Raw genomic sequence first — 18043 nt, forward strand, 5'->3', positions numbered from 1 at the left:
AGGATCCTGAGTTTGGAAGTATTTATGAGTATTTGAAGGATCCTGAAAATTTTAGCCACCAAGATATTGTGGCGATAAGAAATAGGGCGGCCCATTACGAACTAATAGATGGTCTATTATTTTATACAAAAACTACGAATTCCAACAACGAATTTCGACCTGTTATCCCAGCTAGTCTTAGATTAAATATCCTGCAAGAGCTCCATGACAGCCCTTTAGCTTCTCATGCTGGTATTCGAAAAACTATCCAACGCGTACGCGAGGCAGTCTACTTTCCTGAACTGCAAAAGTTAACAAGGGCGTATGTCCAGTCCTTCCCAACATGTCAAGCCGTTAATTATATTAATTTCCGCCCGGCCGGGTTTCTAAATAGTATTAAATCCGAATTTCCAAATGAAATAATCGGCATCGATTTATTGGGCCCTTTCCCAAAAAGTCAGTTAAACAAAAGTCGCTATCTCCTTGTTATAGTTGATCATTTTAGTAAATGGACCGAAATTGTTCCCTTAAAACGAGCCTCCGCGAAATTAGTTACCGATTCTATTTTAAATAAATATATTTTAAAATACGGGGCGCCCCTAAAAGTTATATCGGATAATGGTCCTCAATTTGTAAGTAATATATTTGAAGACATGTGCCAAAAACTGGGCATACGTCATTTAAAAATGGTCCCGTATCGGCCGCAATCAAATATAGCGGAACGGGTCAACAGAAATATAGTGAAAATTATCCGTAGTTATGTTAAAAATTTTCATAAAAGCTGGGATAACTATGTCAATGAATTTGCTTTCGCCCTTAGGACCGCAAAACATGATACAACGGGCAAAACTCCTGCTGAGTTATTTCTAGGCAGAAAGGTTATAACACCGTTAGATAAACTATTTTATGTCCAACAAAGAGCCCCAGAATTTAAAATGGGTGATATAGAAAAACTAATAAAAGAAGCAAAAAAGAATACGGAAGTAGCACAAAGAAAACAAAAATTGTATTATGACTTGAAACGACGGGGAGTACCTTATAAAGTAGGGGATGAAGTACTAAAAATTAAGCATTCACTTTCTTCAGCACCAGAAGATAAAACTGCCAAATTTTTTCCACGCTTTGAAGGACCATATGTTATAGAAAAAATAACTCACGCTGTTGTAGTGTTAAAGGCAAGAAATGGTGAAACCTGTTCCGCAAATATGGATCAAATCAAGCCCTACTTCGATCGTAATAAAATGCAAATCTTTTCAGATCTTTTGCAGGATCCGGTACGGCAGACACCGCAGGTACAAGTTCCAGAGGTGGGAAAACGACAAGTACAAGGGCAAGCCAATGAGAGACAGAAGCAAGTGAAAAGAAAATTGCCCCGCGGAAAAATTGAAGGTACAAAGAAAAAGAAGCCGTTCCACCGTCCAAAAAACAGAGTTCACGAACACCCCCAGAATGAAGAAGGGAGAAGGACGACGTATGTGGAAAAGACCGGTTGAAAGGACGGCAACTATAAACCCGGCTGTGAAACGGAAGATTGACTCATCCGACAGAACTCTCCGCAGCAAAAGTCGCCGAACTGCGGAAGGGCCATCAGCGGCGGAGGAAAAAGTACAAGAAAAATTTGAACGGCCAACAACGAGGTCCAAGCAGGATCACGACAGAAGTTTCCCGGTTCCACCAAGACCAGCTGCCTTCAAACGGCCAAGACCACAAGCAGAGCACAAAAGGAAGATGTTCAAGGGTGGCCGTAGTGGTGAAAAACGGAAGCTTCCAGAGGCAAGCACTGAAGGGCGAGCCCGTACAAGAAGGAGGATCAACCAAGCTACGGTCTGCAGCACCTTTAAAGACTGGGCCCAGAAAAGGATGTCTGAATATTACAAAGATAAGTAAAATTTTATGTTACTTTACAAACTTAAGTTAATCTTTCATTCTTACTGCAAGTGGCAGATTTCAAGAAGTTTTACCTCATGCGAGGTCTACCTTTATCGCCAAAAGGGCGAGAAATGAGTTGTGACCGATTTTCTTATTATGTTTTTCAATTACTCGCGCGTAAAACTAAAGTTGATGTATAATAGCGTTGTATAAAGACTTAAATATTGTAAAAAGTTATTGTATAAATTTTATTTAAAACATTCTAACAAGAAAGAAGTTTTAGTCTGAAAGACTTTTTGAAATGTAGTATTATTTCAATGTAGAAAGAATTGGCACTTGCTTTGAAAAGAATAGAAGTTAACAATGTACTACTAATGTATGTTTTCAAATGTGTAAAATTAACGGCATCTTGATATGTTCTTGTATACATGTGAACTGTTATTTTGAATGTTTAGAAATACCGTGATATGGTAAAAGTGAAAGTAATGTTAAAAAATTTGTTATTCGTGTGACTGTAAAGATTAAATCATGGTGAATATGTGTTAAAGGTTGAATGATGTAGTTAGGCTCTCTGACGCTACACTTTAGAGTTAGCCACTTTCAGAATAGTACCTCAGGGTCTAGAGTTGAAATTAGGGTGTGTTAAGAGGTCTCGTATGTTGAATTTTAACACGTTAGTGTTTTGATTGTAGGAGGAAGTGTTGAACACATAGACAGAAACACATTCGTGTTTGGTGTTTTTACAACACATGTCAGAGAGCACGGGGAGAGATAATTAAAATAGTCATGAATGAAATAAGAATGTTAAGAAAAGTATATTCTATATGTTATTTGCAATGTCATTCTGTAACATTTCATTAAACTAGTTTTCCTTCCAGATCTCTGGAAGGAACCAGAATTGAATAAAGCTCCTGTTTAGATGCAGTACAGATGAAAAAGAAAAAAGATTGTTGTATATTCCGGGAGCTGCTATTGTAACAAATTTCTTTCTTTTAAAATTTTCTAGTTTCTAGCTAAGTTATGATTGTAAAAGGTTGGCCTCGCGTTAGTTTCTAGAGCTAAAAGTTTTCAACAAGGTCGTTTTAGACCTCAGTTTCAAACTAATTAACTCTGGCGGGAAGTATGTAAGGATCTTAAGTTTTACTAACGTTTATTTTATTTTAAATCTTTACTATGACTTCTTATTTTCTACTTCCGGCCAGAATTATAAGCGTGAAGGAGTTTATGCAAAGTTGTCTGGCGAACGCCAAGTATTTAAGTGTGGCCTTTTTGCCAAGCAGAAGAGAGGAAGCCGTGAGTTCGAAGCAGGCCGCTTACCTTAGAAGTTACGCAGTTGCTACTTTGCCTTCCAGGCCAGAGGTTTTAATCCTCTTGATAAATTAAACGTATTGTAGTGTTCACAGTCTCTGTGCTACATACGCTTCCTGTTATTATAAGGCCAATCTTATTCTAAAGTTAAATTAGAGTTTAGTTTTATTTTGATATCTTTTAAGTTAGACCCCGAGTGGAGGGTCATTGTATTCCGAAGTACGGAAGTCATTGTATATAAAGAAAAAATAAAGGGTTTTGTATACCCTTCGTCTGTATCCTGTCTACTTACTACAATTAGTGAACATAGCTTTAGTAAGCTCTCTGTTCTAGTCAGGTCATTGTATGTTTCCGAAGAAGGTTAGAAGAAACATTGAACCTGATAAATGTATTTTAGATTGCATCAATTGGAAAATAGTGATTTGAATTACAAAGAAAAGTATTTATTGCTTTTAAATGCCTTATTAATTCAGCAGTCATAATTGGAAAAATGACATTAAGATCTTATAGACGTCCATTGGAAATATTCCGAAAACTGCTTTTTGGTGAAGCCACGTAGACTATAAATGAAAATTTACATATCCTTTACTTGCTATGCCACGTGTATGATAAATGGTGTAATCTTCAAATTTAGTATAATGGAGCTGTACCAAAATTTGGATGCATTCCGCTAAAGAGTTTTCTAAAATAAAACTTATAAGGTATTTCTCCCGTCTTCTTAGCAAGCCTTCATGGTGTACTGGTCTGCACGTTCAGCGCGTCATTGAGAGGTCCGTGGTTCGATTCCCGGTGAAGGCGTTGCTAATTTTTCATCTTGCCTGCTTCCAAAAATACCTAATGTCTCTACAAACTAATTGCACCAAATAATACTTTAAAATAACTTATGTATGTAGAGGTAGATTCATCGACGACTGCTAATTCAGCGAATACCTAGGGAGGTGACGTCATCACAGCTTAGCACAGTGCTGAGCAATTGAGACAACGCCCAGATAGCTTCCAGACATGGAAAGGAACGGAGTCAAGCAGACGAAAGCCTCTAAGAGTTGGTGGAAGCAAGACGTGCGTGTTTCTTTAATATCTCAAGTTCCTTGTGGTCCAAGCGGACGATGCTTGTCTATAGTTATCTGTGGATGGAAGAGATTAGACGTATTCTCTCAAGGCATGAGCCTATGGGCCTATAGAATTGTTAGAGACTGATAATGTGTGAGAAATGTTCGTTACATGAATCGAATTTTGTTTGGACTGAAACTTTAGTTGTAAGATTACAACTTGTAACATTCATTCTCACCTAATTCATCTTAAACATCTCTTCTAAGCAGTGCCTTTAAAAATTAATCCATATCTTATGATTCTTGCATGGTAATGGGGCACGCACTTACATTAGGTTTAAACTAATAATAATCACAGAAACTTAAAATTTACCGAATAAAATAAATTTAAACGAAAACCAAAGTATTCTGAATCCGGCTTTCATCTCGAACACGTCACATTTGCTGCATTGCTTCGCTACTACTTAAAATGCGTTTAAGAACAGGCGCTTTTTCGCGCCATGTTATTTGTGGTAGCATACGTCAGGAATCTATAAAACGTTCAGGTGGCCTCGATAACTATTACTCGCTTTATGCATCAACTTCTGAATCATTCGATTTTTGTAACTGACCAGGATTAAATGAACCTGTGTCGAGTCCACTACTGTTTTTATTTTCTGAATCCATAACGAAACAATGATTTTCGATACTGGACATTCTGTCCAATATCGGAAGTGGGAAAAATTGCCCTCATCATCTGTGCTATCATCATCTGTGATTCAGTGAGATTTTCAAAGACCTAGGATTCCAGCTCTTTAGAATACAGTCAACTGGTTTATAATAAAGACATTTAATGAGTGTTTAAAGGATTCAGCATTCCAGTGCTTTGAAGGTCAACATTTTCAATATTTACAAGAATGTGCCTTCAGCTGACTGTCTGATATTTTCACTTCCGTTTATCGTGATACAACTCGTCATCAGAAAACTCAAAACTGGTGCTGGTGCAGTGGGTTTGAAGTTTCTCAACAAGTGCTATTTAAATTTCTATAAACCTGGATTTGATTAGTTTTTGTTTAATACGCAAATTATGAAACAAATTAAATTGTTGTTAGCAAAAATTATTTAATGTAATTATCTAAATTTACTTACTTAGATAATTAAATTAAATAATTTTGGCATTTATTAATTTTATTGGTTCATTTAACTTCATATTTTTGCTAATAGAGTAAGTTAAATTTTTCTATTACTGTGAAGTGATTCATTAGTTAGTGCAGCTGTAAATGTCTTAGATTATCATTATATAAAAGTGCTAATAATTAATGCTACTTTAAAATTTGAATGCGTAATGCTATTTTACTTACTATATTGGATTTAAAAAATTTAACATTTTTTAAAGAAAATATTGTCAATTTAAAATTTTATTGTTTCAGAATTTAATTTTCAATAATTGTTGAATAAAAGTTGTAACAAATTTCAAATTATTTCAAACATTTCAGGTATAGAAGTTTATTAAAATTTAATTTAATAATATTTATAATTTTGCGTTATTGTAAAACTTCAGAAATACTATGAGAATGAGGTAAATGTGAAATATGAATGAAATAAATTTGCTAATAAAAGATGATTTATTTTTTACGTTCAATTATTAGTCCAAAGAGGCTTTGTCCCTGAAGGACTATTGTTTTCGGTTTGCGATTTTGCGTTGAATCTCTATAAATGCCCATTTCACTTTTCAAACTGTTGCCACCAAATGTTAGAGTCCTGCATTATATTAGAAGAAATTAAATAATGAAAAATCTGAATAAATGTTTCTCGCATTGTGATAAAAAAACGGTACATAGAGCCATAGAATTTTGAATGATGTAATCCTCCTAAGAATATGCGTATGTGGAAGACCAAATTTGAAATTTGCAATTTATTTTATTATCGATTTCATATTTTGTAAAACTTTAACGAGTTTTTGATTAACAAACTCAAGGATTTCAAAGCAAGCAATGGCAACACTCTACGTGTGTGTGTGTGGGGGGGAAACCCTTTTTATCTCCAGCGCGTGGAACTGGAAATTTTAAAGAAAAAATCGGAAATTTTAAAATATCGGAAATTTTAAAGATAGGCTATTTTAAAATTATTTTGCGTCATTGCTATTGAACTGAATTTCATGGTCTAAGCGCAAAGGACATGATATTTAATAAACAAAGGTAACACACAAAATGTTAAAAAAACGCCCCTTTGGACTTAATTTAAAATCTGAAACCTTTCAGGTTTTTTCCCCACTGTTGCAACTATATTAAAAGTATTTTAGAACATATATTTCTGCAACATATTTTCTTTGATTTGATTTAAATATCATATTTGACAATGAGCCACCGATTCAAACATCTTAGCGAACGCAAGCTATTATTACAGATATAAAGGTTGAATACTCATTAATAATGCTTTATTTGTAATGATTGTTTACAGTCTTATAACTATAGCATCATGAGGATAGTTGAAGGGAAAACAAAGAAAATGGGCAGAGTGTCATTCACAAGAGAGTATTTTTTAAAAGTAGATATGTAATAATTTCTGTATGCTTCTTCGATATCTTTTAAGAAAAGATATCGAAGTTTTTGTAAAAAGGATGTTGCGAGTATGAGCAATATTATTTCATCTTCTCGAACAAATACCGTTTCCGTATGCAACATCGCTATAGACATAGGCTCAAAATGCCCCTCCAGCGGAAGAGGTCGCTGTAATTTTGCTATATGCATCATCATACTAATCCAGCACCGAGGATTATTGTATGGTAGAAATAAGATACGAGTTCTGCTCGCTTCTAATACGTTTATCTGGTATTCTGATCAGTCAGCGTTATACTACAGTCGTGTAAAAGTTTATTGTCAATCCATATCTTCTGAAGCATACTGGGGCCATTGTCCACAATATATATGGCCATTGTATACACTGTGAGTTGCACGCAGTATCTGACATCCCTCTACATACAGATATAGGTAGAAATAGGCAGAGTACATGAAATTCACCATTAAGGGCCGTTCCCACTGGGGTTTATCTGAGTTAAGAGTCCGTTCCATGTGTCGACTAGCTCCGCTATGCCTGCAGTTCAGAGTTTTCAACTTGCTGCCCTATAGAAAAAAAACTGGTTTTGGAGATGGGTCGGATACGTCAAATGTCTCCGTTAGCTCTCCAGTGGGAATGGCTCTTTAGCTGTACAGGTATAATCCCGCAGCATTAACTGTGAAGTTTTACCCCAATTTTGTGGCAGAACAACACAGAGAGTCAGTCCGAGTGTCTTCCACCCTCTTCCCCCAGCTTCAATGTCTCGAGATGACTTTCGGCTCGCCGTATGTTTTCAGTCCTACCTTACCGCACAAGCACTACATTCTTACAAACATTCATGTCCTCTCTAGGATTCAAACGTGGGTCCACCGGCACGGCAATCAATATCACTAACCTCTGTACCTACAGGGCGGCTTCCCTCTGCATACAGTAGTTTATGGCTCTGCTTAGGCCGGCGTGTGTTTACCTGTTCTTTCTGCGAATGAATATGCCTGGTCTATGGTGTCATATACCCTGGCATGGCAAAAAACATCAGTGGCTACAAAATATGAAATCTGCAAATGAATTACAGATGCTTACAAAAGTCCAAAATGCCATTCGGAGTCTCATCGATTTTGTGCCTTGCAGTGGTTAATACTACACATGGTGGTCACATTCAGTATTGACCATGGCATATTGTATTTTATAACGTAACTGAAGTTTCTGTGATTTCAGCTTTGTATGATAAGGAATATGTAAACGCATGTTAGTTGTTATATTTTATTATTGTTAGTGTTTAAGTTCTAATAGTTAACAATGTACACGATCTTGCATTATTACATTAAAAACTTTTATCTTACACATAAATAATAATAAAAAAATGAAAAATTCAGATGATAAAATAATTATCAATAAGCATAAATTAATATATTTATTAATATAGCTGAAGTAAATATTCTTTTAATTTTCAATAAAATAGAAATTATTCATAGATGTAAAGTTATTTAAATCAATATTACTTCTAAAACAATTTTCCAAATGAAAGATTGAAGAGTAATATTGCCTTTAGTATAGCTGTTGGAACAATTCTTACATTTAACATCTTATATAGAAAGTTTCGATCTTTTAATCGATATTTGCAATATGTAATTAGTGCATGAAAATTTACTGGTAAAAAACAATTTAAAATGGAAAAATATAACTTACAGAGATAGTAATGACCGATCTCGAGTTTTTCCCAAAGCAACTAAAAGCAGCCATTTTTCAGAAGGAACTTGTGTTTGTTGGTATTGCTGCCAGCAGAATTCCCACTCTTCTCTGCCACCATATTGGACACCAGCATTATATACGGCGTTACGCAGGTTCGGGGGAACTCTTGCAATGTAAATTTATAGGATAAGCAATTAATAGAAATCATAGCAGGCATACAATAAATAAAGTCACAGTTCTATAACTGGAGAATCTTAAAATGTTAAAAATATGATATAGTAGTGATAAACAATGGAAGAATCGTATACTGCAACAAATCTTCATATACATTAAAATGTGACTATATATGTATAATAGATAAATAAATAATATGAAAATACGTTTAGGCATTGTGGATGTTAAGAGAAGCTTGCTATTTTAACTTTTATGTCTAATCAAATTCACTTCTTTCTTGCAGTTGCAAATTATTTTATAATCATTAAAATCCTGATCTAACTTAGTACTTTTTTTAAAACAAGACAGACGTGTGATGAAACTGTATCAAAATGAAGTTGATTTTTTTAAGAATCTTCCATTATTAAATTTAATAGTTTTTATTTTGAAATATATGAACAGACTTCAGAGAGAAACTGTCATAAAATGAAACTGATTATAATGGTAGTAAAAAAAATGTTGCAAAATTAAAATATTTTAAGTTCGTTAAAATGTTTATATCTATATCTATATCTATATCTATATCTATCTATCTATCTATCTATATATATATATATTTGTAATAATAAAATTCCATAGTCAAAATTACACTTAAATTTCTAACTGTATGTTCTTTTTCATTTTTAATGGCGGTGGTCTTTTATTTGAAAGTACGTGGAATTAAATCCACAGCCCCGTAGTCAAGTTGTTTTTCCCGCCTTTTCTACACGTACAGTTATAGAATGTTCTGGAAATATTTAAAGCGAACTGGATTGGCTGACGAGGCTGATGTCATTTCTTAGAAGCTCCGCCTTTCCAGAGGCTATAAAAGGACTCGCAAAGGAATATCGGGGTCTTTTTTTTAATGTAACGATGCAGTAAACTTCATACAAAAAGTTATTAATAATTCTTTTTTATTTACTCCGGAGATCAGATTTTTGTAATTGCTATTTCTCCTGAATGATAATAAATGGATCCTGTTTTTTAAACTTATCGTCTGATAATTTAAGCTACGACTACATTTATGATTCTTTACCAATCTATTTATTCCGGACAAAAGCTGGTACATCGCACATATATATATAGTTACGATTTTTGTATTGATTTAGCTAATTTTAAATAGAATTAATTAAAATTGTTTTCTATTACCGTGCAATGCAGCACGAAACTTATTTGAAGGAAAAGCTTTCCGGGAAAAATCGAGAAAATACTAGACTATACTCGTGCTGTCTATAAAGCTTATAAAAAGCGGGAGGAAAAATCTCAGTTCAGTTTTTTGGAAAATTGTTGTTGTTTACTGTAGCGAATTCGTGTTGAAATCGGATTATCTTTCTCTGTTTTGAAATAAGTTCTGTTGAACGTCACAGTAGTTTAAAAGATAGCTACTGTGAGATATTGTACGATTATCTCTGAAGAAATTTAAGCACTTTGTTTTATTTGTTCTGATAATAATAAATTTTATTCACTTTTCATCGGATTTATGCATTCAATTTAGTACGAATCCGAACGCCCGCAACACATTTTTGTGTCAGAAGTGGGATTTGATTGCCAGTAACAAGAGGGATGGAAGAGCAGTTGAGACAGCTGATGGCAGCCTTTCCTCCATTTAAAGAAGAAATTAAAGCTGGTCAAGATTCTGTTAAAGAGGATATGGAAGCAATCAAGGTAAAGATGGATGCTGGCCAAGAAAGAATGGGAGCTGGGCAAGTTTCTGTTAAAGGAGAAATGCAGGCTCTTCAGGAAAAGATTGAAGCAGATCAAGAGGAAATGAAAAGAAAAATAACCTGCGTAATAGAAAACAAGTTCGAGGCTATGGAAGGAAGAAATAGATACAGTTAAAGTTGGAGAAATTCAAGAAAGAATTTCTGAGGGGGAGCAACAAATTGAAGAAAGAGTTTCGGCCGTCCAACATCAAATCGAACAACAAATTGATGACAGGGTTTCTACAGTTGCAAAAGAAGTTAATACTTTAAAGAAATTCGTAGTGACGGCAGGTAACAATTCCAATGGTTTTAAGTTCTTACCCATGCCTCTTCATCCCTCACTGAAGCTATCTACGTATAATGGGAAGACTGGCAAGTTTATAAGACGCAATTTTCTATAGTGGCGGATGCGAATGGATGGGATTCCCAAGCTAAGGGCCTCTCATCTCGCCTCTTTTCTGAGTGCAGACGCAGCATATGTCCTGCAGACTCTTCTAGAAAATCACAGGCTAGACTTCGAACCCCTATCTGGTGCGCTGGAGCTGCGCTTTGGCGAGAAATGTGTAAAAGACTACAGCAGGCTTCAATTAAAATCCCGTCAACTGAAACCAACGGAAACATTTCAGGAGCTCGCCACAGATGCTGAAAGGCTGTCCCAGCTCTCCTTTTCGGAATGCCCGAAAGAAACAAGGAAATCCTGTCCCTGCAATACTACATCGACGGCATGCGGGATCCTGAAATACAGAAAGCTCTTACGAATGGCGGATATTAAAGATATGGGAAGCGCTCTAGTGTACGCCGCGAAATTCGAGGCAGCCCATCAAGCAACTCGTAGAGATCGCTATCCAATCAGAACTGTGCGAGTCCACGAGCCAGTGAATCAATTAATGTCTAGTTTAGAGATTTATCCAGACAAATCAATGCTTTGATATAGAGTAAGAGTAACAGTAAACTGGCTCTAAAGTGTTGGAAATGTGGTGCTAAAAGCCACATACGAAGGCATTGCAAAACACCCCAGGGCTTGGAAAATAAAACGGGATTTGATAAGACCACTCAGTGCCTTGAGACGGAACAGGAGAGAAAAGAAACCCATCCTGAAGTACTGGAACTGCGTGTTGAAGGCCACATACGAAGGAACTGCAGAACACCCCATAGTACGAAAAATAAAGCAAACGATTTAAACAGACAATTAAATACCATGGACGGAAAAAGAGTGTCAAGAAACCGAAGTGCTGGAACTGCGGAGCTGAAGGCCACGTGCGAAGAAACTGCAGAATACCCCAGAGTACGGAAATTAAGACTATTTCCCAGCAACTATGGAGGAAACAAATGAATGACCATATCGAGGAACGCAGGTTGGCAAAGAATGTAAAACACTGCTTTAAAGCGCTCAAGATTTCTGCAGTGAGTGGCAACAGTAATGGATTATCCATCAATGGACATATCGAGGGAGTTCCTTGCAATATGATGATTGACACAGGAGCTAATGTTAGCATCTTTCGGAGAGATTTAGCTGAACAGTTTAAAGATAAATTCATTTAGACTCCATCCTGTGTTACCCTCCAAACTGCGTCTGGTGATAAAATCTCCATAGCTGGGAAGTTAAACGTTAACATCCCCTTTGGAAGTGTAGCCTACTATCAGACGGCATATGTGGCAGATATTACGGATCCTTGCATACTCGGACTGGACTGTTTAAGGAAATACCATTTCCTTGCACCTTTGCCCCCCCAAAAAAAACCCTGCTTTCAGCATCAGAGGATATAACCATTCATCACCAGAAGGGATCCTTACCTGCCTGGAAACGCGGACTCCTTGTCTAGAAGACCCTGCTCAGAAAGCTGCCGAAATTATACGTAGAGTATAAGAAAAACATCAGAGGACCGGCTATTCTCCATGCCAGATGCTCATCGGTAGTACCCCTCGTCCTCCATGTGATGTTTTGTTTGCTCGCTCTCCTGATGCACCTTCATGGCCTGAAGAATACATTCAAGATCTCCAGGCCCGGTTTGAAGTGATGCAAGAGCGAGTCAACTTGGCGAGGGAAAAGGTGAAGACCCGATACGACACGAGGGCTGCTGGACATCGATTCAACGAAAGAGACAAGGTATGGTTGTGGAACCATTATTCGACGAAAAGGAGTAAGTCGTAAATTACAATCTTCTTGGGATGGTCCGTACACAGTCCTAAACGGGCTGAACGACGTCGTGGTTCGGATCCGTAAGCCATCGAACTCTAAACCTACATTACGACAGGTTAGCTCATTACTACGGCCATAGCACGTAATGTAAATAATTGTAAATAGTGCAAGACTATTGTCCTTTTTGTTTTTAAATCTGTATTTGATTTGACTTATATTTAGTATTTGATTGGTATTTATTATCTGATAGTATATTGAATTAAGTTACCATTGCAATCATTATGTTGTTTGTTATTGTAATGTAATGTTTATTATTGCATTGATGCCTTACTTGTAAGTTTGGCTTCCTGTCCAGGGACTGTACTTCCCGGGACATGTAGTCCTTGAGAAGGGGGCAGTGTTCCGGTTTTTGTATTGATTTAGCTATTTTTAAATAGAATTAATTAAAATTGTTTTATATTACGTGCAATGCAGCACGAGATTTATTTGAAGAAAAAGCCTTTCGGGAAAAGTCAAGAAAATACCAGACTATGCTAGTGCTGATTAAAAAGCTTATAAAAAGCGGGAGGACAATATCTCAGCTCAGTTTGTTTGGAAAACTGTTATTGCTTACTGTAGCGAATTCGCGGTGGAATCGGATTAGCTTTCTCTGTGTTCAAATAAGTTCTGTTAAACGTTATAGTAGTTTAAAAGATAACTACTCTGAGATATTGTGCGATAATCCCTGAAGAAATTTAAGCACTTTGTTTTATTTGTTCTGATAATAATAAATTTTATTCACTTTTCATCGGACTTGTGCATTCAGTTTATTACGAACCCGTACGCACTCAACACTTTATATATAACAAATAAACTAACAATGTAATGAGGAGCTTTGTGTACTATTAATATATACAGTAATAAGATTTTTTCTACTTATATATATGGTTATATTTGCTTAATTCTGTCATACTGAAAATAATTTCTCTCAAATTGTCTCCTTTGTATTCACCCCATTGTCGGAGGTTGTTTTCTGATACTTTTTATTAACTGCTGCAACACAGTCTCAGCATAATCTGCACAACGAACCTTGTGCATTAAGCAGTGTTTGAATGATGAAAACATGTTTGGGCAAAAACTGTTAAATATTTATAATACATTTGTAGTTTTGGAATAAAACGTGTAGTTCTTGACAGCTTTAAATTAGTTGTTGTTTATGCCTAATTATTCCTAACTCTCCTTTGTGCCCAACTCTAACCACCTGGACTTTTCTAGAAATGTACATAAAAGGTCCTTACATATTATGTAAGCACTGCGATCAGAAAAGCTACAGTGTGTTTCATCATCGACTTTGTGGATACCTGAATAGTTTTTTCTGTAAGATCAAACATTCTACAGCGATCTGGCGCTTTGATACCAGCTTTTCGAAATTTGGATAACCATCGATGAATCGTGCTGAGATTTAACTACTAATGAAACATCTTCTGAAAAACCGTAGCAGATTATTCCAAACTAAGCATTACTACGTAAACGCGGTCATCTCAGCGTCTATATAAAAGCTCTAATTATTCAGCGCCATATCACAAATTCTAAATATGTGGCTATCATGTAGCAACTGTTTCAGATTGTGGTGACGCACTGCTTTCTGTAGCAACCCTAAAGAATTCGTCTGTCACGAGGATCACGTGCGCAGACGCATTACGTCTACGTCTGCTTTTCTGTTTGATAGTTAATTGCATTTAAGATTTCGTAGAATAAGAAATGACGTGAAAAATAAATGTTGGTTTTTAAAAAGATGACTCTTTTTTGGAACTTCTTCAGAAAAAAGGCTGTACTCAAGAAGAATACGAAAGAGAATTTATTGCAGCTCAAGAATATCACGATAAATTATCTACGTTGAAAGTAAAAGCCAACACGAAAAAGGATAAGTGTTCACAGCCTTCTACTGGTTCAACGAATAGCGGTTCTTCATCAGGAATAGTTACGGCCGCAAAACAGAAACTGCCGGAGATCGAACTGGTGAAGTTCTATGGAGACTCCCGAAAGTGGTTGACGTTTTGGACGACGTTCAGTAAAATACACGAAGATACTCGCATCGACCCGGAGAGACAAGTTTCATTATCTACTGCAATCTACAAAACCTGAGACTGTGCCAAGAGCAATAGTGGAAAGTTTTCCTGCTACGGAAGAAAATTACGAAAAAGCCGTGGAGTATCTCACAGAACGATTTGGAAATGAAAATGTTTTAATTCGAATTTATGTTAGAGAGCTATTAAAACTGGTAATCAATGACAAACAAAAGACAGACTTATTAACTCTTTATGACAAGTTGCAAACTCAACTACGCGCATTGGAATCACTCGGTTTAACTAAAAGTAAATTTGCAGTTGTTTTATTTCCTTTAGTGGAATCGGCACTTCCTGCTGATTTAATACAAATTTGAGAAAGACAACGAGGCATGTCACCTGAAACAACAGGTAAGAGTGATTTGGAGTCATTAATTGATTTTCTAAAAAGGGAAGTAGAAACTGAATTTAGAGTTAAAATTACCCGTGATGTTTTGGGTTCTGATAAAGTAAGTAATAAGAAAATAAGTTTTTTGACACAAAACCTGTTGTTCCAACTGCATGTGAACTAATTAATGCAAATAGTAGTAAGTGTAATGAAAATTTTCAAAAGTATAAAAAGTCTGATACTTGTATCTTTTGTAAAAAACCCCATTTGTCTGAAAGTTGTAAGAATGCATCTTTAATGAGTTTAGAATGTAAGAATGATATCGTTAGGAAAAAGAATGTTTGTTTTGTGTGTCTTAAGAAAAACCATAGAGCAAATCAGTGCACAGCTAAACGTAGGTGTATCTTATGTAAAAATCGACATTTTGTGATTATGGTGCCCTGATTTGCCTTGTAACAAAACAAAAAGTGTCACAATTTAGGGAATGACGAAAACAAAACAGGCATTCTTAATAACTATGTTAAGGTATCAGATGTATATCTTCAAACTTTTAATTGTAAAACTTCAGAATGGTTCTAAAGAAATGTTTGTACGAGCAATTTATCTATAATAGCATTACCTTGGGTGTCGGATAGCTCGCTTTTACCCAAGTGTTAGCAGAAAAATTTCTTGTAAGTACTAAAAGAAAATTAATGACTACGGGAAATTTTGACGCTTACGGAGACGTTTTACAGAACTGGTTAGCACTCGGGATAATTGAAAAAGTACAGGATAAGAATAAATATAAGGGTCTACATTATTTACCTCATAGAGCGGTTGTTAAAGAAAATAGTAGCGCGAGTACAAGACCAGTGTTTAACGCAAGTTCTCATTCGCCTGGTTACCCATCATTGAACGATTGTTTATCTACTGGACCAAATTTAATTGAAATTAAACCTTCGATTCTTAATCGGTTTCGCAAGAATTACGTTGGTGTCACTTCAGATATAGAAAAAGCTTTCTTGCAAATATCTATAAGGGAAAAAGATCGAGACTTTTTGAGATTTATGTGGTTCAGTAGGGATAATCAAGAACAAGTTGAACTGTATCGGCATGGAAAGGTAGTTTTGGGTATTACGTGCAGTCCGTATTTATTGGCTGCTACAATACAGTATCATTTGAGTGTAGTTCCCGAAAGCTTAAGTCATACAGCGAAGATTTTGAAAACATCCTTTTACGTAGATAACTGTGTGGCTAGTATGAATTCAGAAATAGAAATGAGAAAGTGTGTAAGTGAATCACAAATAATTATGGCTTCGGGTCATTTTAATTTAAGATTCTGGAAATCCCATATAAGAAGTGTTGTGCCAGAGGAAGATTCCTCCACGGAAGATGTGTCTGTTTTCGGCCTTGTATGGCATACAGTTACATATACCTTATCTTGCAAAATAAGTCAAGATATAAAATTGGATGACCCAATTATTAAAAGACTAGTTTTAGCAGTAGCTCATCAGGTGTTTGACGTTATAGGGCATACGGCTCCTGTAATGTTGATTCCAAAACTAATTTTACAGGAAACTTGGAATTTAAGGCTTAAATAGGAGGATGTTTTTCCCGATGAGTTAACCAAAAAGTTTAGGTTTTGGCGTAAAAAGTTGTACTTGCTATCCAGTATCCAAATACCTAGACGGGTAGGTCTCAAATTTATTAATGAAGCTATGAGTATACATCTCTTTTGTGACAGTAGTAAAAGTTCGTATGGTGCATGCGTCCTTTTAAGAGTACAGTGTCAAAAAGGTAAAGGTTAGTTTGGTACACGTAAGATCGAGAGTAACGCCTTTAAAACCTATTACGATTCCTCGATTAGAACTTCTTGATTGTAATATTGGTTCTAGGTTATTGTCTTCAGTTATTAATGATATTGGCCTACGTGAAGTTCGTATTACTGTTGGACTGACTCCTCGACGGCTTTAAGTTGGATACGGCGAAATCAACGTTGGGGAGCATTCATTTTTAATCGTGTACAAGAAATCAGGTCTTTGACCTCCCCCACTGTATGGCGACATGTCCCTGATAGTCTCAATCCTGCTGACCTACTTTCTAAAGGTTGTCATGCAGATCAATTAATAGGACTAAAATGATGGGAGGGACCTGATTGGTTACGGGAAGATGAGGCAAATTGGTCTAAATCTAATGATGAACCAGATGAGGATTTAGTTAATTCAGAAATACGTAAGACAGTTATTGTTACGTTGGTAAAGAATGATAATTATATTGGATGGTACTATAAGTACTATATCTCATCATTTAAGAAAATTGTAAGAATGTTATCGTGGATATTCAGATTTTATAATAATGTACGTAATAATAATAATAACAACCATTCTAAGGATTTGACTGTATCTGAAATAGAAAGGGGAGAAATAGCTTTAATGTTGTTAATACAAAAAGGAGCCGTTTAATGGTGAAACAGATGATAAGCTAAGACGAATCAGACCGTTTGTCGATAGTCAGGGTCTGATAAGAGCTAAGTCTAATGTTGCTTATCGTGACGACTCTAACAGCTTTAGATTCCCCATCATATTACCTTCTGAACGTCCAGTAGTCAAATTATTGATATTAAGTGCCCACAAAGATTTGTTGCATGCAGGTACTACATTGTTGATGTCGCATTTAAGAGAAAGATACTGGATCTTAAAATCACGTGAAACTATTAGGAACTGTATAAGGAAATGTGTAACATGTCAGAGATTTAAGGCTAAAAGAGGTGAGACAGTCCCAGGCGTTTTACCAAATGATAAGGTTCGTGATTCAGCCATTTTTGAAATCGTAGGATGTGATCTCGCAGGACCCTTGCATTTAAAAGAAGCACGAAAATCATATATTGTTCTCTTCCCCTGTGCGGTTTACCGTGCTATCCATATGGAACTGGTCATCTCATTAACAACTGAATAATTTTTTCAAGCTTTAAGGCGTTTTATCGCACGTCGTGGGCGTCCTACCACCATATATTAGGATAATGGATTCAATTTTGTGGGTGCAGACAGAGTTCTGCAAACCGTTGACTGGGACTGCTTCTGCTCTAAGGCTGCTGAAAAGGGAATACAATGGAAATTTAATCCTCCATCCGCCGCTTGGTGGTGTGGATGGTGGAAGCGTTTAATACA

At 36.0% G+C, this 18043-nt stretch overlaps 1 protein-coding gene across 2 annotated transcripts in view; it reads right to left on the reverse strand.

The window, feature by feature from the left end:
- Window positions 1-18043, reverse strand: part of LOC118196181 (glutamyl aminopeptidase-like) — a 122292-nt gene that overhangs the window by 13226 nt on the left and 91023 nt on the right. For both annotated transcript variants that reach the window (XM_085827685.1, XM_085827686.1), the window contains one exon: window positions 8427-8594. In XM_085827685.1, the coding sequence (XP_085683811.1) occupies window positions 8427-8594 (168 nt within the window). The remainder of the gene's footprint in view (window positions 1-8426; window positions 8595-18043) is intronic.

This window comes from Stegodyphus dumicola, chromosome 12 (genome assembly GCF_044657685.1).
Source record: "Stegodyphus dumicola isolate Sdum_Otavi_A_Nest chromosome 12, ASM4465768v1".
NCBI lineage: Eukaryota > Metazoa > Arthropoda > Arachnida > Araneae > Eresidae > Stegodyphus > Stegodyphus dumicola.